The sequence below is a fragment of the Drosophila elegans genome, unplaced genomic scaffold, assembly GCF_018152505.1.
Source record: "Drosophila elegans isolate 14027-0461.03 unplaced genomic scaffold, ASM1815250v1 contig_814, whole genome shotgun sequence".
Taxonomy (NCBI): Eukaryota; Metazoa; Arthropoda; class Insecta; order Diptera; family Drosophilidae; genus Drosophila; species Drosophila elegans.
Genome location: NW_024546167.1, coordinates 11,941,136 through 11,964,762, shown reverse-complemented (window position 1 = coordinate 11,964,762; position 23,627 = coordinate 11,941,136). Strand labels below are relative to the sequence as shown.

The following is a 23,627-nucleotide window of genomic DNA, read 5'->3' as shown; positions in this document are numbered from 1 at the left end:
TTTATCTCAAACCCATCGAGTGTCCCTTGGATTCTTCCATCGACTATGCTCAGTGACAATATGCTAGCACTATAAATAATTAACCACGCTTTATTGGTTGGCTTTTAATCAACGCTTTGCTTTTGGCCCGCTATTGTGCAAATGTTAAAAATCCTACGTTTGATTTCCTTTAGCCACCGTACCTGAGTATGTGAATCCCTGCCAGCCGTCACCCTGCGGTGCCAATTCCCAGTGTCGCGAGTCCCAGGGACAGGCCATCTGCTCCTGCCTGCCGGAGTTTGTGGGCACACCGCCATCGTGTCGTCCGGAGTGTGTGATCAGTGCCGAGTGTCCGGCGGACAGGGCGTGCATCAACCAGAAGTGTCAGGATCCTTGTCCCGGAGCTTGTGGCTTGAATGCCCAGTGCCATGTGCGCAACCACAGTCCGCTGTGCTCGTGTCAAACCGGATTCACGGGCGATGCCCTGACCCGCTGTCTGCCCGTTCCGCCTCCGAAGCCACCGAAATCTAACGATATCCGTGATCCTTGCGTGCCATCACCCTGTGGACCGTACTCCCAGTGTCGGGTGGTCAATGGCGGAGCTAGTTGCAGCTGTCTTCCCAATTATGTGGGAGCGGCACCATACTGCCGACCGGAGTGCACCATCAATGCGGAGTGTCCCAGCAATCTGGCCTGCATCAACGAGAAGTGCCGCGATCCATGTCCCGGAGCCTGTGGCTTTGCTGCCCAGTGTAATGTCATCAATCATACGCCCAGTTGCGCCTGTCCCGCTGGCTATACTGGAGATCCGTTCACCAGTTGCCGACTGCTGCCACCACCACCGCCCCCGAAAAGTATGCCCCACCCTTCTCTTAAATCCCAAGAAGTTTCCCCTAAGTTAGGCCCCATTTATCTTGCAGCTCCCTCCGATCCCTGCCAGCCCTCACCCTGCGGAGCTAATGCTCTGTGTAACAATGGTCAGTGCTCTTGCCTGCCGGAGTACCAGGGTGATCCCTACACCGGATGCCGCCCGGAGTGCGTTTTGAACGCGGAATGTCCCAGGAACAGGGCGTGTGTGAACCAGAAGTGCGTGGATCCTTGTCCAGGACACTGTGCAGCCAATGCACTCTGCGATGCCGTGAACCACATCGCCATGTGTCACTGCCCGGAAAGGATGACGGGCAATGCGTTCGTCTCCTGCCTTCCGATACGCGATGATCCACCGCCACCAACGACTCCTCCCAATCCCTGCCAGCCCTCGCCGTGCGGAGCCAATGCCCAGTGCCTGGAGAGGAACGGCAATGCCATCTGCTCTTGCCTGGCCGGATACTTTGGCCAGCCGCCCAATTGTCGACTGGAGTGCTACTCCAGCTCCGATTGCGCCCAAGTGCACACGTGCATCAACAACAAGTGCGTGGACCCGTGTCCGGGCAAATGTGGCCAGAATGCCGTATGCCAGGCGATCCAGCATAGGGCACATTGCGAGTGCATCCCTAGACACACTGGCAATGCCTATGTTTTGTGCAGTCCCATACCCAGGATACCTGAAATTGTTCGTGATCCTTGCCAGCCATCGCCTTGTGGTCCCAACTCTCAGTGCAGAAAGGTGAACGACCAGGCGGAGTGCCGCTGTCTGCCGGAGTTCCAGGGCACCCCGCCGAACTGTCGACCCGAGTGTGACAGCCACGATGAGTGTGCCAATACCCTGGCCTGCATGAATCACAAGTGTCGCGATCCCTGTCCCGGAAGCTGTGGCCAGAATGCCCAGTGTACGGTCAGCCTTCACACACCCAACTGTCAGTGCCCCGTGGGCATGACTGGCGATCCGTTCCGACTTTGCCGACCCATACCACGTGGTAAGATCCCTTAAAAAAAAGAAAAAAAAAATTAAATTAAATTAAATGAGGTAACAATCTCTAGAGTCTTTACTACAACAGGGTATCTCAACAGTGTTTTCTCTTTCTGACTTTAAGTAACCTTACCAAAAAGTCATGGATGTCTAGAGTCTTTACTATATTTGGGAATCTTAACTTAATCCTAATCTTTTATAATTTTATTTTAAAGTCCTTGAGTTAGGAACCTGACCCAATCACTCCTTACCGGCTTACCCTTACCCTGTTTATATTTAAACAGGACCAACCAAGTTTGCATATTGTAATCAGGCAGGGCATTTCCCTTTACCTATATAATTTCCTAACATATAAATGTAACCATTCCAGATGAACCCAAGCCCCCGCCGACTCCCAAGAATCCTTGCTACCCGTCGCCATGCGGCACCAATGCCGTGTGTCGCGTCCAAGGAGAGAACTACGTTTGCGAGTGCAGCCAACGGGAGTACATCGGCAATCCCTACGAGGGATGCCGCCCCGAGTGCGTCGGCAATTCCGAGTGTCCTGCCAATCAGGCCTGCATCCGCAGCAAGTGCCAGGATCCTTGTCCGGGCGTCTGTGGCCTGGAGGCCATTTGCACCATGAACAACCACATACCGATCTGTTCCTGTCCACCGGGCTACACGGGCAATGCGTTTGCCCAGTGTACCCGCCAGTTGACTCCACCTACTCCCTCGGATCCCTGCTATCCATCGCCCTGTGGACCCAACTCGATTTGCCGGGTGCAGAACGAGAAGGCTGTGTGCGAATGCCTGCCCGGATTCCCAGGTAACCCACTGGTTCAGGGCTGTCGTCCGGAGTGCACACTCAGCTCGGATTGCGCCAAGGATCGGGCCTGCATCAACTCCAAGTGCGTGGATGCCTGCGTGGGAGAGTGCGGATTCGGAGCCGTTTGCCAGACCATCAACCACAGTCCCGTGTGCAGTTGTCCGGGCAATATGGTGGGCAATCCGTTTGTCCAGTGCGAGGAACCACGCCAGGCCGAGCCCCTCGATCCCTGCCAGCCCTCTCCGTGCCGCAGCAATGGAATCTGCCGCGTTTACAACGGAGCCGCCACCTGCAGTTATCCGGAGTGCGTGATCAACGAGGACTGTTCCCGGGACAGGGCATGTGTGAGTCAGAAATGCCGCGATCCTTGTCTGAATGCCTGCGGCATCAATGCCATCTGTCGGGCCATCAACCACAAGGCCGTGTGCAGCTGTCCGCCGGAGTTCTACGGTTCTCCGTACGCCCAGTGCCTGCGGCAGATCCCAGAGCAACCGCCCAAACCGGAATGCATCAGCGACGGAGACTGCACCAATGACAAGGCCTGCATCAACCAGGTTTGTCGCAATCCCTGCGAGCAATCGAACCTCTGCGCCCAACAGGCGCGCTGCCATGTCCAACTCCACCGACCACTGTGCGTCTGCAATGAGGGATACACCGGAAACGCCTTGCAGAACTGCTACCTTCTGGGCTGCCGATCCGATGGAGAATGCGCCGCCAATGAGGCCTGCATCAACCAGCAGTGTGTGGATCCCTGTGGATTCACGCAGTGCGGAGAGGGAGCCATCTGCCGGGCTGACTTCAATCACCGGGCCAGGTGCCATTGCCTGGAGGGATACCGCGGCAATCCTCTGGTGCGTTGCGAACGTCCAGAGTGTCGATCGGATGACGAATGCGCATTCCATCTGGCCTGCCGCAATGAACGTTGCGAGGATCCCTGCAACTGCGGCATTGGAGCCCAGTGCCGCGTGGAGAACCATCGTGCTCAGTGCCGCTGTCCAGCCGGTTTCAGTGGAAACCCGGCCGTAAGATGTGACCTGGTGCCCACACAACCGGAGGGCTGCACCATGGACGCCGAGTGTCCCAGCAAGTTGGCCTGCTTCGGTGGCGAGTGCAAGAACCCATGCGATGTCACGCATCCATGCGGCGCCAATGCCATCTGTGAAGTGGTGGACACCCTGCCCCTGCGCACCATGATGTGCAGCTGTATTCGTGGCTTTGTGGGCGAGGCCGACATTGGATGTCACAAAGGTAAAATTATCAATTAAATCAACCCAATTTATCATTTTTTTAAATACGCTTGATTTTTGAGTTTTGCTTTTCTCATTGCAGCATCAGTTTATATATAAAGTGCTTATACAAATATATATATGTTTAAACTACAAAACCATTTATAGTGATGCACCTCCTGAGCAGTTGCACCCTATAAATATTTTGACTGCACTCTATAACTCTTAACTGTTGCACTCAAACACTTAGCATCTAAACACCTAGTAAAACTGAAATGCTAATCCCAAATATTGTATTACCACAGAACCCCCGCGTGATCAGGGCTGTGTGTCGCATGATCAGTGCCAGGATACGGAAGCCTGTCGCGGCGGAAACTGTGTCAATCCCTGCCTGGATGCCTCGCCTTGTGCCCGCTCCGCCCAGTGTTTGGCCCAGCAGCATCGCGCCATCTGCAGCTGCCCAGAGAGAACCCAAGGAGATCCATTCACCAACTGCTATGAGCCACGTAAGCTAGATCTTTTATATATAAACCATATATACTGATTGTCATTATAACGTTATTACTAACATTGAATATTGTTTCCAGCTGAAGTCAAGACTGGCTGCACCCACGATTCGGAATGTGAGCCGAACACGGCCTGCATCAATAAACGCTGCCAGGATCCGTGTGCCGAGGCCAATCCTTGTGCCGGAAATGCCGAGTGTCGCGTGCAGAACTCCCGACCGATTTGCTTCTGTCCAGCTGGTTGGGGTGGTGACCCACAAGTTCAGTGCTACAAACGTAAGTGTCAATGAGCCCTCTTAAAATGGCATATGGTGATCACTTTTTTTTTTATATTCCTCCAGCCGAGTGCAAGATCAATGCCGACTGTCCGTATGACAAGACCTGCTTGAACGAGAACTGCGTGGATCCCTGCACCCATGGCCAGGTGCGCTGCGGCAGTGGAGCCCAGTGCCTGGCGCAGAACCACCAGGCGGTTTGCATCTGCCCAACCGGAACGCAGGGCAACCCCTTCGTCTCCTGCATCACGGGACACTGTCAGTACAACGAGGATTGTGCGGATCACGAGGCCTGCGATCGATTGAATCGCGTGTGCCGACCTGTTTGCGATCAGGAGACCTGTGCCCTGAATGCCCTCTGCGTGGGTCGTCGCCATCAGCCGCAGTGCGAGTGCCGACCCGGCTACCAGGGCAATCCGCATGTGCAGTGCGACATACCGGTGAAGACGCCCAAGCCGCAGTGTGTCCAGGATGCCGACTGTCCCTCGAAATTGGCCTGCATCAATGAACGCTGTGCGGATCCCTGTGCCACTCCCAATGTGTGTACTCCGCAGCAGACCTGCACGGTCTTGGACACCCTGCCAAAGCGAGCGATGGCCTGCAAGTGTCCCGGCGACACGGTGACGGATGTCTCCCGCAACTGCGTGCCCATCAATGTGCCCAAGGTCGTTACCGGCTGTCAGCATAACTCGGAGTGTGCCAATCCCGAGATCTGCTCGAATGGAAATTGCCTCGATGCCTGCCGACTGGAGAGGTGTGGCGTTAATGCCCAGTGCACCGCCAGGGATCACTACGCCCAGTGTAGTTGCCCGAAGGGCTACCAAGGCAATCCGCGCATCGAGTGCTCTACAACGGAGGTGGATAGGCCACGGATCCCCAATCCGGGCTGCTCACGCAACGATGATTGCCCCAGGGATCAAATTTGTCGCAACGAGATCTGCGAAAGTCCCTGTTCCTCGGATGCCTGTGGCATCGGCGCCTACTGCCATGTGCAGCAGCGCAAGGCCATCTGCCGCTGTCCACCTGGATATTCCGGAAACCCACAAGATCGCTGTCTGCCACGTAAGTTTGTGAGATTTTTCATTTAAATTAAGATTTGGTGTAGGAGAGTAGGACTAATGAAAGGAAGTCTTTGAAAATAGTTCAAAGCAATCTATTTAATGTAACATTAAAATGTTGTGCAATAATAGCAATTACTGTCATAATTCGATGCTGGATCACCCGAAATATTTATAAATCAGTTGAGCCCCTTAAACTATGGTAACCGCCAATTAAAGTCAATTTAAAAACCTTGTTTAATGCAGTGTTTATATTTATTTGCAAAATCTTTAAAATATAGCAATATTGACCTGCTTTTTATCTTCTCAGCATCCGATGTGATAACCGTGGGCTGCAAATCCAGCACCGACTGCCCCTCGACGGAGGCGTGTATCAACACCCAGTGCGTGAGTCCCTGCAACTGCGGTCCGAATGCCGAGTGCACGGTGAAGAACCACCATCCGATCTGCTACTGCAAGCCCGGATTCTCGGGCAACGCCCAGTTTGGATGCTCCCCGATTGGCTGCCAGTCGGACGACGAGTGCAGCGGGGACAAGCAGTGCGTGAACCGGGAGTGCATCAACCCATGCCTGGCCAGCGATCCGTGTGCCCTGAATGCCGAGTGCTATGGACGCAACCATCGCGCCAGTTGCCGCTGTCCGGTGGGATTGGAGGGTGATCCGTTTGTGCGCTGCCTGCGCTTGGAATGCCACTCCGACTACGACTGCGCCTCGAACCTGGCCTGCGTGTCCAACGAATGCGTGAGCCCGTGTGGTGAGAGGAGGAATCCGTGTGCCCAGAATGCCATCTGCCAGGCGCTGCAGCATCGCGCTGTTTGCCGTTGTCCGGACCAAATGCCGCGGGGTAATCCGTTCAGCTACTGCGAGCCTCTACCCGTGAAGCCAGTGTGCCGCGATGATGGAGACTGCCCCAGCGGACTGGCCTGCATCGACGACAAGTGCCAGAACCCGTGCACAGTGCTCACGCCCTGCCATCCGACTGCCCAGTGCAGTGCTCTGGACAGCGTGCCCGTGCGCACGATGGTCTGCGAGTGTGCGGAGTACGAGGTGCCCGATGCCAGTGGAGCGTGCCGCAAGCTGGTGCCGCCCCGCCAACCCGGCTGCGAGAGCGACCAGGACTGTCCCGACCAGGAGGCCTGCATCCATGCCCAGTGCCGCAATCCGTGCAACTGCGGCAACAACGCCGTCTGCCAGGTGACCCAACATCGCGCCGTGTGCAGCTGCCAGGATGGATACGAGGGCAATCCCTATGCCTCATGTCGCTCCATCGGCTGCCGAGTGGATGGCGAATGCGATTCCGGCAAGGCCTGCATCAATGGCGACTGCATCAATCCGTGCCTGATCAACGATCCCTGCGGACCCAATGCCGAGTGCTATGTGCAGTCCAATCGGGCCCAGTGTCGCTGTCTCAGTGGCTATCGGGGCAATCCGTACGAGCGTTGCCGCGTCATCGGCTGCAGCAGCAACAACGACTGTCCCACGGACAAGACCTGCCAGAACGAGCAGTGCGTGAACCCCTGCGTCTACCACAACCCATGTGCCCCGCGTGCGGAGTGCCGGGCGCAGAATCACCTGGCCGTTTGCCGTTGTCCTGCCGAATTCCTGGGCAATCCCTACGTGGACTGCCGGCCACCGCCGCAGCCCATTTGCCAGCTGGACACCGATTGTCCCGGCCGCCAGGCCTGCATAAACGAACAGTGCGTGGATCCCTGCCTGGTGCTGGAACCATGCCAGCGACCTGCCCTCTGCGAGGTGACCCCCACATCGCCGGTGCGCACCATGCTCTGCATCTGTCCGGATGGCTATGTGAGCCGCGGCAAGGGAGGCTGCAAGCCCACCCAGGGCGTCAAGGATGTGGGAGGCTGCATCTCGGACGCAGACTGTCCGGCGGACAAGTCCTGTCTGAACAGCGTGTGCCGAGATCCGTGCAATTGCGGCTTGAATGCCGAGTGCCGGATCAAGGATCACAAGCCTGTGTGCACCTGTCGCCAAGGATTCGAGGGTAACCCCGAGTTCGAGTGTGCCAAGATCGAGTGCAGCATCAACTCCGACTGCCCGGGCACCCATCTGTGCCGCAATCAGCTCTGCATCCCCGCCTGCCAGGGCGAACAGTGCGGCTCGAATGCCCAGTGCCTGGCCATTGAGCACCGTGCCGTTTGCGAGTGCATTCCAGGACATGGCGGTAACGCCAGGATTGCCTGTACTCCGCTGGGATGTCGCTCTGACGATGAATGTCCCACGGACAAGGCGTGCGTCAATGGCAAATGCAACGATCCCTGCACAACCACGGCGATCTGTGGCCAAGACGAGCTGTGCAAGGTGTACCAGCACCGACCGCAGTGCGCCTGTCCGCCGGGCACTGTGCCCGGACGGAACGGCTGCGAGTCGGAGCGCCACGTGCCCATCTGCATCAGCGATGCGGACTGTCCCAGCCAGCGGGCTTGCCTGCGAGGCGAATGTGTGAATCCCTGCAATGCCACCCAGCCGTGCGGCGTGAATGCCTTCTGCAGTGTCCGGGACACTTTGCCCGTGAGGACCATGATCTGCGAGTGCCTGGAGGGCTACACCGGCAACCCAGCCGTGCAGTGCGACAAGCGCTCGCTGTGCGTCATCGAGAAGGGATTCGTGCGAGATGTGGACGGACAATGTGTCTGCCCGCCTGGAACCGCTCTGGACGTCTACGAATACTGCACGCCGTGCCGAGAGGAGCAGGGCTACCGCATCGACGAGAGTGGTCACTGTGTGTGCGCCCTGGAGCGTGGCATGGTGATCGACGAGCGCGGCCGCTGCACTTGTCCCATTGAACTGGGCTACCGCCTGACTCCACGGGGCGAATGCCAACCGGAGGAGCCGCCAGAGTGCACGAGCAACGATCAGTGCGCCGATAACCGGTACTGCAACCTGGACACCAAGACCTGCGAGGATCCCTGCCTGACCAAGGTGTGCGGAGTGAATGCCTTCTGCAATGCCGTGAATCACCGAGCCCATTGCCAGTGCATCACTGGCTACACGGGCAACCCGGAGTTGCACTGCAACCACACCAACTTCCGCACTGACTTCCCACGACCCGACATGGTCGTCAGCTGTCTGGCCGATGGCGTCCAAGTGGAGATCCACATAACGGAGCCAGGATTCAATGGAGTGCTGTACGTGAAGGGCCACAGCAAGGACGAGGACTGCCGACGGGTGGTCAACCTGGCCGGCGAGACGGTTCCCCGTACCGAGATCTTCCGCGTCCACTTCGGCAGCTGCGGCATGCAAGCTGTGAAGGATGTGGCCAGCTTCGTGCTGGTTATCCAGAAGCATCCCAAGCTGGTCACCTACAAGGCCCAGGCGTACAACATCAAGTGCGTCTACCAGACTGGCGAGAAGAACGTGACCCTAGGATTCAACGTGTCCATGCTGACGACGGCCGGAACCATTGCCAACACAGGACCACCGCCCATCTGCCAGATGCGCATCATCACCAACGAGGGCGAGGAGATTAACTCGGCCGAGATCGGAGACAATCTCAAGCTGCAAGTGGATGTGGAGCCAGCCAGTAAGTATCTTACATATTTATAATGTAATTAACATTACAATGTATGCTAATCTCTTTATTTTACCAAAACAGCCATTTATGGAGGCTTTGCCCGCTCTTGCATTGCCAAGACGATGGAGGACAATGTGCAGAATGAATATCTGGTCACGGATGAGAATGGCTGTGCCACGGATACCAGTATTTTCGGAAACTGGGAATACAATCCGGACACAAACAGCCTGCTGGCCAGTTTCAATGCCTTCAAGTTCCCATCGAGCGACAACATCCGCTTCCAGTGCAACATAAGAGTCTGCTTTGGACGCTGCCAGCCCGTCAACTGTGGTGGCTACAACGCCTTCGGGCGACGTCGTCGCTCCATTGCGGACAACTCCACCGATACGACCGCCATTGCCACGAATTCGGGTGTGGAGGGTCAACTGCGCGAGGAGATAACCATTTCGTCGAATGCCATTCTGACATTCGAGAAGCGCAGCGGTCAAGGTCTGAATGATGCCAACAGTGAGTAGTCCTTGAGGATAAATAAATAAGTATTAATCACGATCTAACTATGATTTCTGTATCTCTTCAATCCCTAGTCAAACCGGCGGCTCAGAGAGTCGAGGATATCTGCGTGTCGATGGTGGGTCTGATCATTGCCCTGGTCATCACGGCCCTGCTGGCCCTCGTGGCCGTCGCAGTGGCTGTGTCCTGCTGGCTGATGGCCTACAGGAGGAGGCCCAAGACCATTGCGCCCCTGCCCCATCCGCCGGAGTTCCCCAACCCGCTGTTCGCCAATCCCGACGCTGTGCCCGAGCCAACGCCGGATTACATCTCCTAAATGTAACGTAACGTAAAAATACACTGACATAACAAACACACTCCTAGCTATATCTTTAGTCTGTAAGAAAATCAAATCAATCAAGAATATGAAAATTATGTGAATATTTGAAAGGCAAGTGCAAAAAGTTGTGCAAAAATGCAAAACAGATCAAATCGCGAAAGAATATCAAGAAAAAAAAGAAAAACAAAAGTACATTTGTGAGCTGAAAGTATATATTCGGCAATGTTGGCCGTAAAACGAAACTATGAAAGATTGAACTATTGTAAAAAGCAAAAATGACGAAGCGAGAATCGCATGAACAATGCATGAAAGTAATTTAGTAGCTTAAGAAAATAATTTTATTAATTGTATTAACGTTTAGTATTCTCCTTCTTACTAACATGAGAATTCCGCGTAGTGTTTGTACGTTTAGCTGCCACATAGAGTCCACAAACTGCCAAACATAGAGAGTGCAGCTACAAACGAATTCTCGTCCTTTAACGACAACTTCTTCATTAGTCGAGCATCAATATTAATACTGTTATATATTAAACTAAAGACTTCCTATAAATATTTAGGGTGTGGGTAGTAGCAACGACACTTTGTATTATAGCACAGACACACGCAACTGCAACTACTTCCTGTAATTTAGAACTCAACTAGCCCGTTAAAATTGAAAACTGCCTTTAATTTCCAACAAGACCGAACAATGCACCCCAGAATACTCTCTAGCAGTATGTAAGAGATCGGTGGGACTTTATTCCACGTGCTTTATATATAACCACTGGACAATATGCCAACGATTGTCTCAGTTGGATTGTACACAAGCTAACGAGTTAGAAAACACACACACACACACACCGAAGAACATAGATACTCTGTACAGCTTATGGCACGTGGGAATAGTCGCAACAAGATCTGGACACCAACTTAATCGAAAGAATAGGGAACAGAACTATAACTGCCACTGAGGCGTCATCAGCGCACAAAAGATACTTATCTATTGCATAGGAAATACTAGGTTTGTTTTAATTTTAATCGCAACAACGACTAATGGAGGATTTGATTTTTACCACTATCCCTCGACCACTTCTACTTGTACTACACACTCTACTATGATTAACCATTATTTTTGTAGTTTTTTAGTCAATTAATATTAAATTGTTGTGATTGTTTTTAATGCAAAAGAGATACTTCCACTAACTTACTAATATGTAGAGACAAAAGTATAGAGAGTACTTAAAAAGGCAACGAACCAGCGCCCCTGCCCCGCCCCCTTTTCCGTTTTCCATGTGGAAAAGCACGCCACTGTCATCGCGCCGGAAACTATGCAGCGAATTTCCGTTTCCGGCGCCCGTTTCACAGAGCATATCTTTTCCTGATGCGATTATAGTTAGGGGGGAACTGCGGCACCTGGCCTGGATAATTAAATTATTAAAAATGAAGTTTTAAATTAATATTATTAAACGTAAACAAAATGTATAGTCACTACTTTAAGAAGAAACTGAATTTTCTTTATAGTAAAATACCATACAATATAAACTCGCACTCAGACACGTACACAAAGAGACAGAATTTGTAAATAATACACAGGCAAACTCTATGGTATTTTTAGTAGCGCATTATTGTGTATAGGTTTCTACACGACGTTGACTCTCAAATCCGAACTAAATCACAGCCTAACCTTAACCAATGCCAGGCATAAAATTATTTTCTTAATTCCATAACCAATAGAACATACATAAAGAAGTGCACAAATGCAGCAACCAACCGCCTCGTTCACAACTACCAAACACTTTTATTTTTCTTTACAAGAACCGCTTATAAATCTGACCCCAAACTAGTGTTACATTGAACATAGACAAAACTTTTTGCACTGGCAGCAAATATAAAAGAGAAATAATAATAACGAATAAGAACCGATCTTATTGTAAAAAGAAAAACAATAGTTAAATTGTACTTATAAAGAAATGTATTTAAAAAGGAAAAACGAGAAACGAAAATAATTGTAATCGCTTATTGTAAACTAATAAATAAATAAATATAAATAAACAAATGCAGGTTGATTGTGTATTGGCGGGTGTCACTTGATAATTAAATTAAATATTCATCCAGCAATTCAATTGGGGCTTGACTTGAATCTGGCCATTTAACTCATCAGGCAGGCATACTTGATATACTTGTAGCTTCTGCTTGGTGCTGCTGATCATATAATCTGAATTAATATTCTAGCTTTCTTTTTGGGGACGGAGAACAAGCCTAACCCGTAGTGCTTCTTGCGTCCGCTATCAACAAAGCCCCTTACCGTACTGGCTCTCCAGATACGGGGAGAGCGCAGAGATATATCTATATAGCTTAACATATATACACAGAGAAAAAATAGATAAGAAATGATAATTGTTTTGATGAAATTCCGTCTCAATTTGGTTTTGATACTTGGTAGGTTCAAATGCGAAGGAAACCTACAAGTTATTCAATGGTAAAAACAAATCGTATTTATTGATACTGTCTCTTATTGTTTTCGGTGTAGAGAGCGAGAGCGGTCTGGATCGGGTTTGTGGTGTGCCGCAGCAGTCGCAAGTGTAAACGATATTCGCGAACGTGGATTGGATCAGTTGACATTTGACAGCGCGCGTGTTGGCACGTTTTTCGGGGCCTCTTGCATGGATCGACGGCTAATCCAAAATTCAGAGCCAGTGCGCCGGGGCCATTAAGTCGTCGAAAGTGCGGTGCGGTGCGGTCGTCTACGTTGACGTCTACGTCTACGGTTTGGCCGGCGAAATACGGAAAGTTGAACACCCCGAGTTGCAATCGCTGGCACTGCTCGCATCGCGTATCAAGTATACGCGGCGTTATCTTGATCCAGCCGATTGCCGTTGTCGAGTAATTTAATGTGCGTTGATTATGTTATTAGTATGAGTATTATGATTGAAATTAGGCTTCGTTCGGCACATGAACACAGAGTGCCTGCCAACACACAAAATTAAATTAAACTGCAGGAAAAAGTGAATCAAATGAATGAATTACCATTATTAGCGTCACTTGCTGTCGCCCAGAGTTTTTTCATAATTAAGTGTGTGATTATCTTTTGGCTTTTAGGCGTTAAATATTTTCCCTGGCCGTGAATATTTTTGTTTTGTTTGGTTTGGTTTTTCAGTGCAGCAAAGAGAATCAATAAAAACAGTATTTAATGGCTGTTTGTTTGGGCCACCAACTGGGCAAACAAAAATGTTGTGTAACGGAGTATTTCGCACTAGATGGGGGCACATCTTTCATTAACAAGTTGGAGTGCTAATTTTGTTTTATAGTCCAGTCCGCCACAAGTGAGCCCGGAACAAAACATCTGTTTAATGGTGTCGCCGCTTTGTATATACAGTTTAAAACTTACAATGTACTGTATAAGTATCTCTCATTGTGAGACCTCAAATAAGCAATTATCAAAACATTTCTCAGGACTTAGCACTCTCAGCGCTATTCCCAGCAGTAAAACCAATTAAGTTGACACATCGCACCATAAATGATTTATTGGCCGGTAAAGGTAATCAATCAGGTTTTTGGCAAAACTGAATAAAAGTCGCAAAAAGCAAAGAGATGATATTTTAAGAAGCTTACTACTCATACACAGTTATGTAAATATTATCAGCAAACATGTACCCCATTGCTATGGGCATGTGTGCTCAAGCTGATTTGTATCGGTTTTTATTCGTGCCTCGCGCTTTGTAAGAAATTTACATTTTAACTACTTGAGTCTGGCTGATTTTCATATTACAACGAAACCAACTAGCGTGCCGAACACTTGATATATGATATATGTATGGCAAGATGCGTAATTATTAATTACGGCATAGCTGAGCGAACTCGTTGACCCTTGTGGCCCGGTCGTGACCGAAAAGTCACTGGAGCAAATCGCGTGAATATGACGTAGTGCCTCCGTTTTTTTTTTCAAAACGCGAAAACTTTCAAATTCATTTGGATGGAGAAGAGCCCGAAATGGGTAAAAGCGTCATTCGAAACCATCAAAACGAAAGCAGTTTGAGAAACGCTGTCAAAGAAGGTGGAAAAATAGAGAAGGCAGGGTCACCTTTTAGGGCCAGTCCGCTGATAAGATACAAATTTGTATCTGTCGAGACGAGTGGTATCTGTATCTGAGTACCGGTGTGTGCCCAAAGAGCTCGTGCTCGAGTTTATCTGCGACGGTGATAAAATAAAATAAAAATGGGACATAACTTCAGTTTGTTTATTTATATAAACAAATAAAAGAAAAATATATAAAGTGGACATAAAAATTCCTTACTTAAAAAAGAAAACGGTGACTTTTTTATGGGACTGCAATGAGTTGAGAAAGTGAATTCTCCAGAATATGATAAGAATTTTGTATGTAGAGAATAAAACAAACAAGCCACTAAAATAGAAAATGAAAAATAAAACTCAACTATAGAAGAAGGACAATTTAGTTTAATTTTAAATCTAAACTTTCGAGAAAGTAATCAGCTCTATTAAGGCAAATGAAGATAACTCGTGCTGGCTTTCGCATGATTTAGTTTATTTTGATTTAAAGGCTTAAACTCACGCGGCAAACAATAATAACATTGTGCAATTCAAGGTTTAAATGTGATTTAAAATTGTGTCAACCAGAACTCGCAATCACAGATTGCGAACATTAAAAGTGATAGATATGAAGGCGGTGCCAGCATCAGTGAGCTCGTGCAAAACCCAACAACAGACAAACATGATGTTATGATAAAGCGACAAGCAAATAGCAACCAGCAACCTGCAACTAGCAACCTGCAACACAGCGACAACAGCAACACTGCGACAGCAGCAACACGAATTTTCCTCTCAGTCTCCCAGATGACAGACAAAAAAGATGCCAGGCAGGTGCCGGGCACCTCTACCCCCACACCTGACCAGGTGGTGACCAGTCGTGCTCCGCCCAGTGGAATAGCTCCACTGCGACATAGCCAGCTTTCCGATAGCGGGGCAGAGAGTTGCTATGACGGCGATGAGCAGCCACGGCTCATCCGAACGCCCTCGTCGCGCACCCACAAGTTCATCATCATCCCGGCCACGCCGGGCACTCCGCCAGGAACGGGTGCAGGTCCCGGACCACTGCCCTTCCGCCAGACCAGCTCCACCACCGCGTTGGCGGCTATGGCTGCTCTGCACAAGCAACCGCCCCACCGCCAGACGTCGGTGAAGTCCAGGCCCAGTTCGGAGGTGCTTCTGCCAGGTCAGGTGCCGATGCAGCCACCCACAGCTGCGGGATCCACCTCCACGGTGACCTTCACCATCGACGACTGCGATGGGCAGGCCACTCCCGTTCCTTCTGCTCCCATGCCCGCCATCTCACCCACACCAGCCACCCTGACCTGCACCACCACCACCACGATGGCCGGAGATTCGGTGGCCATGTCGCCGCTCAGCATGGAACTGCGATCTCGGATTGGCAGCCACCACAGCAGCATGCGCTCCGTGGTCTCAGGTGGGTGACCCTCACAAACCACTTTTCATTCATATTGTGTTTCCAAGTACTTACATATAACTGCTCATACTCAATTGCTTTGCTTGGAAAACCCCTTTAAATCTTATTATAATTGCATGCACTTGAAGAGGCTTTTGAAAATGTTGTTCTACATGAAATTAAGGTATAGCTCTTAAGTGGAAATCTTGAAAGAACGGCAGTCAGTTAGAACACTCAAAATTATCTAAGCACATAAATTGTACAACAACAAATAAGTGGTACTTTAAAACCAACACCCTATTTATGTTTAGCTCTACATAATTTATTTGCCAAGGTAGTCAGTGATTAAGTACTATAAATTAAAAACGGTAGCTAGCTGCCTCTTTGAAAATTCTTTTAAATTGAATATTTGAAAGCACTTTCCACATATTGAGTTTATGAGCACTTTTATGTTGGAAACTCCTCCAAATCTTTTATACAACAAGCACTTCAAGAGGCCTTTGAAAATGTTCTCCTACATATAACTAATGTCTAGCTCTTAAGTACGTCATTACTTTCTAGTAAATGCTTTAAAATGTAATTCCTAATAGAAAAACAGTCAGTTAAATGATACCAAAACGATCTACGCCCATAAATTGTTTAAAATAAATTAGTGGTACTTTAAAATCAAAACTCATATATATGTTTCACTCAAAAATAGTTATAGTTCAACTCAGTCAATGTTTTAGTACCATAAAATAAAACCAGTAGTTTATCTAGCCGCAAATTGTTTTGTTAGAGAACGATTTTTAAATAAATACCTTAATGGTTGGAAAAGCATTACCTTGTACCATTTTTAATAAAAATAAAAAAACTAACTTTAAAACCTAGAAATGTAGAGTAGACTTCGATTGTTTGCGATTTTTAAATATTTAGATGAATGTGTTTTTTGCTATTTAGCAAGGTTATAGTACATTTTAGATTTAAAGCATTTTAGACAAATTTTAAATTAATTAGTTTGCTAGTTTTTATCCTATTTCTTAATGCAACCTAATTGTTTTTGGGATTATCTATGTAATTATATTCCAAATCCCCTGCAGGTTACCTACCGGGCCTGAGCGACAGCAGCGGCAATCTGGTCGGAGGCATATCGATGGCCACTTCCGGATTACAGGCCCCCCATCCGCTCTACATGCAACCGCAGGCCTCGCTGAGCGGCAGTTCCTATCAGTTTCACGACCTGGCCGGCAACCAGATCTACTCCGATGTGACCTCCGTTCGCTCGCTGGCCTCCATTGGCATTGGGTCCACGGACGGACGCAAGCTGGTCATTCGGCGAGTGCCCACCACCGCCAACGAGCTGTTCGACATGGTCAACCCGCAGACGCCGCCGTAAGTAATAGAAAGTAATCTATTCCGAAATAATCTCTCAAGTCTTAAAAGTAGTTTGAAGCTATAAAATATATATAACCCAGAACAGCTTTTTAGAAGTATATATAAAATATTGCTGTTAATATTAACCTCTGAAGTGCTGTATCCTTGAGACCCAATTTGAAATTTTAAATAAAATTTTCTCAGTGTAAAGTTAGGGCCATTAGCTTGACAAAGGGGTGCCGATAAAACGATCTAACATTTGTGGCAAATTTGGCCATCATTTGGCACCTTAGCATAGAAAGCCAGTGTTGGTGATTTGGCAAACAAGCGATTTTAACACCCTTGTGGCATCTTTGGGCGCGGGGTTCACATGATTGGCAAAGGGGCCCCAAACGTGCCGATCGCGCATCAGCTATTTTTAAGCAGCGTTCCTTAACGAGATCAATAGATCGATTTGAACAGTAGTGATTGTGTTGACCAGAGCAATTACCACTCCGCATTGTGCGCTCCACAAACGGCGAGATTGCAGGTTGAAACGTGGCGGAAAAGTGCCGGAATTGTAGTCAGTAGCGCGTTAGCCCACAAACCGTTCAGTTCCCACTCCCAGTTTCCTCCTCCCAGTGTCCTCGGCTCCTCCTGCCGCCCATATTCCTGGCATCCATGGATATCGTGATATAAGAGAGCATCACAAGTAACTCCTGCATATAGAAAGACTATAGTTTAGACCGAAGGAGTCCACTATATTCGAGATGCCAAATCGCCAGGACTATGATGCCCAGTCGTCAAAGCAATCGGAGCAGTCCTTTTTCCGTTTCAACCGGGTGGCCAAAGTGTAAGAACCTGCCCGAAAAACGGCAATTGCATAACTCCTCGAATCAGGCCATGACTGGGTATGATCGAGTGAGGTATTTGCTCTAAGTATTAGCAGTCGAGCGCTGATTAAACATGAGCGATTATTTGATGGTTAAGTGGAATGTTTGTACCCGACTTAGCACCACTCCATAAAGAAGAGTAAATATATCAATATTTTTAATACTATATACCTATATATAGTGACCATAGAAGTTGCATATTAAAAAAAAAACATTAAGTAAATGATGTCAAATAAAATGTTTGTTTATTATTTAATATGTTTTTATAGCATACCAATTCTACATGATTTCAATATGCAATATAATTACTTTTAAAATTAATATATATAGATTGTTTTTTATTTATTATTAAATTTGACATTGAATTGTTCCTTAAATAAGTAAAATTCCTTGGGCATTGCCCATAGTTATCATTTATTTTTTAAAATCAGAGCGTTTAATTCGACATGCAACATCACTGCTGCATATTTTCAATATTTCCCTGATTCAATCAAAACAAACAAATGGAAAATGGGGGAAAGGGGAAAGACGACACGAACGGCTGTTTAATTCGTGACACCTCCACCCACATGGCACCCCATCCGGCAGCCACCCATGACAATAACACGACAGCCCCGGATCAGATTGTCCGGACACAATGCACCGCCAGTTGGCACCTCCAGTGGAATGGCCAGCCCCCACTTTGTGGATCTGAGCCCACCATGTGATTACTGCAATTAAGCTATTTGACGCTTCAACTAATCGTGGGGGGATGGTTTCAGATTATATGCTTTGGTTATTTTTAGACCTCTACCCCTCTTTTCAGGCCCCTGGGCATCGATGACGACGACAGCTACTTGGACATGTCCGATGAGACGGCCCACTTGAAGCCCCGCCAGCAGCACTGGGCCAACAAGATGCAGTTCGTCCTGGCCTGCATAGGATACTCGGTGGGGCTGGGAAATGTCTGGCGGTTTCCCTACATGTGCTACAAAAGTGGCGGTGGTAAGTGGAGATTTTGTATTCATTTCTTAGCTTGAGACACATTTTAGATAAGATTAATGTTATTGGTTCAATATGCTTTGATTTGATGGACTAATTATAAGTGGAATTTTATCTAGTTTTTTACAATAAGCCAGTTTATTGTATCTTAATATTTATTAACAATAGGACGTTTTTAAATAGGGTTTCCGATTTAATTGGAAATAATATTCGAAGGTCGTTTGTATTTTAATTTTTATCAAACCCTACTGCCGCTTTATATGTTCAGTTTTTTTTTGGTTTCTTATTTAAGAAATGGCACATTAAGCCATCTTAAGCTCAAACAAATACTATTTATAACCTTATCAGAGACTTTAAAAGAGATCTCTGATTTAATTGAAAATTAAATATAGAGGTCAGTCGTGGGCAACTGCGAGATTCCCCCAGAATTTGAGGCCTTTCCCGGGAAAGCTTAGCGGAAGTCCCTCGTGAGAGTCGTCCAACAAGTGACTAAGAGTGCCGCCAAAAGACTGCACATGCGATAAGGCAGATATAGCAACTAGTTACTTTGATTTCGTGCGACGACACCGGGAAGATATTTTTGTTTGTTTTATGTGCTCTAAAAACATTTGACAATTTTGCGCTTTAAGCGGCATTTCCGCCGAAGCGTTTAAAAGCCATAAATTAAAATTTGTTTGAGCTCAGAGCAGCGACACCGAATAGAGCGGTCAGTGTCATCATGTCGACGGTGTCTCGATCACGCGAGCTCGTAGTCCCGCGTCCATCTTCATTTGCACTTGGAGACTTGGATACGTGGATACTCGGATACTATTTACATTCCTCATTTTACTCGGGGATGGGGAGGGGAATGGGAATCGTAATGAGCTTCGCTTCTGACTGCTGAAAACTAGCACACGGCCTCCTGGTAATGACGTGCGGAGCAACAGGCAAGAAGCCTTATGCAATTTGCATTCGTTTATGTCAAATATTTAAAATTAATTTAATTTATTTGCTTAGCTGCTCGCGTCCATGGCTACATGTACATTGTATTTTTCGCTTTCGTTGACAGGTGTTTTTCTAGTACCTTATTGCATAATACTGTTCATATGCAGCATTCCACTGCTGTTCATGGAGCTATCTGTGGGCCAGTACACCGGTCGAGGACCCATCGGGGCATTGGGTCAACTGTGTCCTCTATTCAAAGGTAAGTTCCAGAAAAATGTATTAAAATATCTGATTTTTAAGCCTTAAAGTATCTTAAACATATTTATAAACCTTGAAACGAAATTAAGGGCTTATATATTTTTAAAACTCCAATAGAAAACAAAATTATTGAGTGAAGATATTAACTTACTAGTCGTATGAGCAATAATATAGCGCATACGACCAGTTATCAATAATAATTAACAGTTTTCTGTAAGAAATTGCAAATTACAAATAAACAATTTATATTTTCAAGACACATATTTATAAACTATAAATGAAGCTAACCCATAATTGTTTTTTTTATGTATAATTGTTTTAAAGGTATAAAAGTGATAAATAGTCATGTTACATTGTATTATAATATATATAAAAACAAGTACATTCAAGTTCATAACTCCCTTTTTGAGATCAAATTGATGGCATCATTTGTGCAAATGCGTCACGCTTTCCATTACTTAACAAAAAAAAAAAAAAAACGCCTCGGGGCAAACAATGGGAAACTAGGCTTGCCCAACTACCATGACAACCGGAATATATAGTTTCGCTGTTTTGGCCAAGTCCATGGCCAAGGTCGGGTAAATATTTAGCCAGCTCTGTTTTGCGTTCTGATTTACAGCGAGACTGGTGCGTTTGGAATCCGTAAGCCGCGCGATGCTCCACTTGCATACGGGCGGAAGCTAATTAGCTGGGTCATTGTTATGGAAGGTGGCGTGAAAACCCGAAGGCAAAGCCGGGAAAAACCCCTCCCCAGCCCACCTCCATTTCCCCCCTTTTTTTGCCGAAGGCTAGGGCTATGTCATTACAGCCGTGAGTCGAGCAAAAACAAAACTTTACAATGCATTTCGCTGTTTTTGCACGGTGCCAAACGCTTAATTACTGTCAATATTTTGCAAACAAACCACGCCCACGCGACCAAGCTAATACATATTAATATATATCGTGTAAAACTATTTAAGCAAGATTGCAAGATTCCAATTGTCGGCGTATGTGGCCGACACATGGCCAATTATGCAGATGAGTGCTAGTCTAGACATGTGATTCCATTTCGAAACCGGTCCGACTTTCATCTGGCCTAATTAAGGCTAATTTTTTGTGTGTGCTCAACTCAATGCAACTGCCATGTAGCTCCATAATGTTCAGCTGCAACTAGCGATCCCCGACATTTTTGGCCCTGGTGATGATGATGATGAGTCAGGTTACTTATCAGCAACTACTATCTTCTCTTCAGGAGCTGGACTCGCCAGCGTGGTCGTCTCGTTCCTCATGTCCACCTACTACAGCGTCATCATAGGCTACTCCATCTACTACTTCTTCACGTCGTTCAAAACGGAGATGCCCTGGATCGACTGCAACAATAGGTAGGTTTTTACAGTGTCCCAAAATTTGCGATCCGCTAATGTGAGGTGTTCTTGTTGCAGATGGAACACTCCGGACTGCTGGGTGCCGCAGCGCAATGCCAGTGCGCCGGACACATCGCGCACTCCCTCCGAGGAATTCTTCGAGTAAGCATCAATTTAATATATCCAATCTTAACTCTAAATGGAATGGAGTAAGGGTGTTTGAAAAATGTAACTTCTAGGAAAACACAATTGAAGGACACAACTTTCAAATTCTTTATTTCGGATGTGCAATTTTTACCGATTTGTAGTTTTGGGAGTAAGATATATTTAAGGAAAATTTATGCCTATGTAACCCCTTAATTAACTATTAAATTTCCAATTTTCTCCTTCTGTAGAAACAAGGTGCTCCAGATAAGCGGTGGCCTGGAGTATCCGGGCATGATGCGTTGGGAGCTGTTCGCCTGCCTGATCTGCGCCTGGCTGATGGTCTACTTCGCCACGTGGAAGTCGATCAAGTCGTCGGCGAAGGTGCGCTACTTCACGGCCACCTTTCCGTTTGTGCTGATCATCATCCTGATGGTGCGGGCGGTGACCCTGGACGGAGCGGCCGAGGGTCTGCGCTTCTTCTTCCGACCCAAGTGGTCGGAGCTGAAGAACGCCAACGTGTGGATCAATGCCGCCTCGCAGAACTTCAACTCGCTGGGCATCACCTTCGGATCCATGATCTCCTTTGCCAGCTACAACAAGTACAACAACAACATCCTGCGGGACACGGTGGCGGTGAGTGCGGTGAATATGATCACCAGCCTCCTGGTGGGGATCTTTGCCTTCTCCACGCTGGGAAACCTGGCACTGGAGCAGAACACCAATGTGCGCGACGTCATCGGCGATGGGCCGGGCATGATCTTCGTGGTGTATCCCCAGGCGATGGCCAAGATGCCATATGCCCAGCTCTGGGCGGTCATGTTCTTCTTTATGCTCCTCTGCCTGGGCCTCAACTCACAGTTCGCCATCGTCGAGGTGGTGGTCACGTCCATTCAGGACGGGTTCCCGCGCTGGATCAAGCGCCATCTGGGCTACCATGAGATCGTGGTCCTGTTCGTCTGCGTCATCTCGTGCCTGTTCGGCATGCCCAACATCATCCAGGGCGGCATCTACTACTTCCAGCTGATGGACCACTATGCCGCCTCCGTGACGATCATGTTCCTGGCCTTCTGCCAGATGATCGCCATCGCCTGGTTCTACGGCACCGGAAGGCTGTCGAAAAACGTCAAGCAGATGACCGGAAAGGCGCCTTCCTTCTATCTCAAGTCCTGCTGGCTCGTCCTCGGACCCTGTCTACTCTTCGTAAGTGATTCTTGAACTTACCAAAATATTATATTATTTATATAACATCATAATATTTAATTTGATTTTTTAATATAAATACTTTTGTAAAAATTTTAAAAATATTGGATTTATATGGGTAATATTTGTTTTACATGCATTATAATTCAGTTTTTATATGGTTCTAATATAAATTAAATAATTTACATATTAATATCTTATTCCTTTCGAAAATAGTTAAATTGAATATGAAAAGAATTAAATATTATTTCAATATATAAATTTACTTGGATTTACTATCTGTTTTTATTAGCATTCTAATATTAGTATTATAATTGCAGGCCATCTGGGTCCTGAGTCTGATCAACTACCATGAGCCCACCTACCACAATGGACGCTATACATATCCGGACTGGGCGTATGGAATAGGCTGGATGTTCGCCTCCTTGTCGCTGCTCTGCATACCCGGATATGCGGTGATCAACTTCCTGCGGTCCAGTGGGGACACCTTTTGGGAAGTGAGTTGGAACTGGCCTCTGCTTAACGATATAGCTATACAAATCTTCTGACCCTTCTCCAGCGCATCCGGAACACGCTGAGGCCAAACATCTACGAGTGCAAGATCTGCGGCGAGCACCACTGCGAACACGACTTTCCGGAGCAGGAGCAGTTCATGCTGGCCCAGGAAATGGCCACCGTGTACAAGCCGACCAACAGCCACCTGCTCCATCTGGGCCAGGGCCAGAAGACCGGCTACAATGCGATGCACGCCTCCTCCTCCGCCGAGCACTCATACCACTCAAAGCCCCATGCGGAGATGGGTGGACAAAGTGGCCAATAGCTATTGCCTGGGAATCCCTTCCAGCAATAGCCATTTCTGAGTATTTTTAACGAATCATTTTTTTGTAAGTTACCGGCAGAAATTAAAGTATTTAAATAAATTGTAGTACGAGTCGATTGGATTAAAATTGTTATTTGCTTTAATTACTGAATCTATTACTGCATTAGTTCGAATATAAATTTTAAAAGGTATTTTAACTTATAAAGAATACAAAAAACCCTGAAGTT

At 47.6% G+C, this 23,627-nt stretch overlaps 2 protein-coding genes across 48 annotated transcripts in view; both read left to right on the top strand.

Annotated features, from left to right (window-relative positions):
* Positions 1-12,012, top strand: part of LOC108138629 — a 131,252-nt gene extending 119,240 nt beyond the window's left edge. For 44 of the 45 annotated variants that reach the window (XM_041710191.1, XM_041710190.1, XM_017260965.2 and 41 more), the window contains 9 exons: positions 174-833; positions 900-1,835; positions 2,199-3,884; positions 4,168-4,368; positions 4,450-4,644; positions 4,710-5,705; positions 6,012-9,242; positions 9,315-9,740; positions 9,818-12,012. In XM_041710191.1, coding sequence (XP_041566125.1) covers positions 174-833; positions 900-1,835; positions 2,199-3,884; positions 4,168-4,368; positions 4,450-4,644; positions 4,710-5,705; positions 6,012-9,242; positions 9,315-9,740; positions 9,818-10,059 — 8,573 coding nt within the window. In that variant the 3' untranslated portion in view covers positions 10,060-12,012. The remainder of the gene's footprint in view (positions 1-173; positions 834-899; positions 1,836-2,198; positions 3,885-4,167; positions 4,369-4,449; positions 4,645-4,709; positions 5,706-6,011; positions 9,243-9,314; positions 9,741-9,817) is intronic. The other variant, XM_041710215.1, reaches the window with a different exon arrangement.
* Positions 12,013-12,662: 650 nt separating this feature from the next.
* LOC108138830 (sodium- and chloride-dependent GABA transporter ine) lies at positions 12,663-23,527 on the top strand. Of its 3 annotated transcripts, none has more exons than XM_017261336.2 (10): positions 12,663-12,934; positions 14,645-15,523; positions 16,582-16,873; positions 18,533-18,711; positions 19,757-19,891; positions 21,122-21,251; positions 21,312-21,395; positions 21,629-22,580; positions 22,901-23,077; positions 23,140-23,527. In XM_017261336.2, the coding sequence occupies exons 2-10, from the start codon at positions 14,779-14,781 to the stop codon at positions 23,398-23,400; spliced, it is 2,955 nt and encodes a 984-aa protein (XP_017116825.1). In that variant the 5' UTR covers positions 12,663-12,934; positions 14,645-14,778; the 3' UTR covers positions 23,401-23,527. The 3 variants fall into 3 exon arrangements, with proteins under 3 accessions (XP_017116825.1, XP_017116824.1, XP_017116826.1); XM_017261335.2 differs by having other exon boundaries at positions 14,600-15,523; XM_017261337.2 differs by lacking the exons at positions 12,663-12,934; positions 14,645-15,523; positions 16,582-16,873 and adding an exon at positions 17,415-17,687.
* The last annotated feature ends 100 nt before the right edge of the window (positions 23,528-23,627 follow it).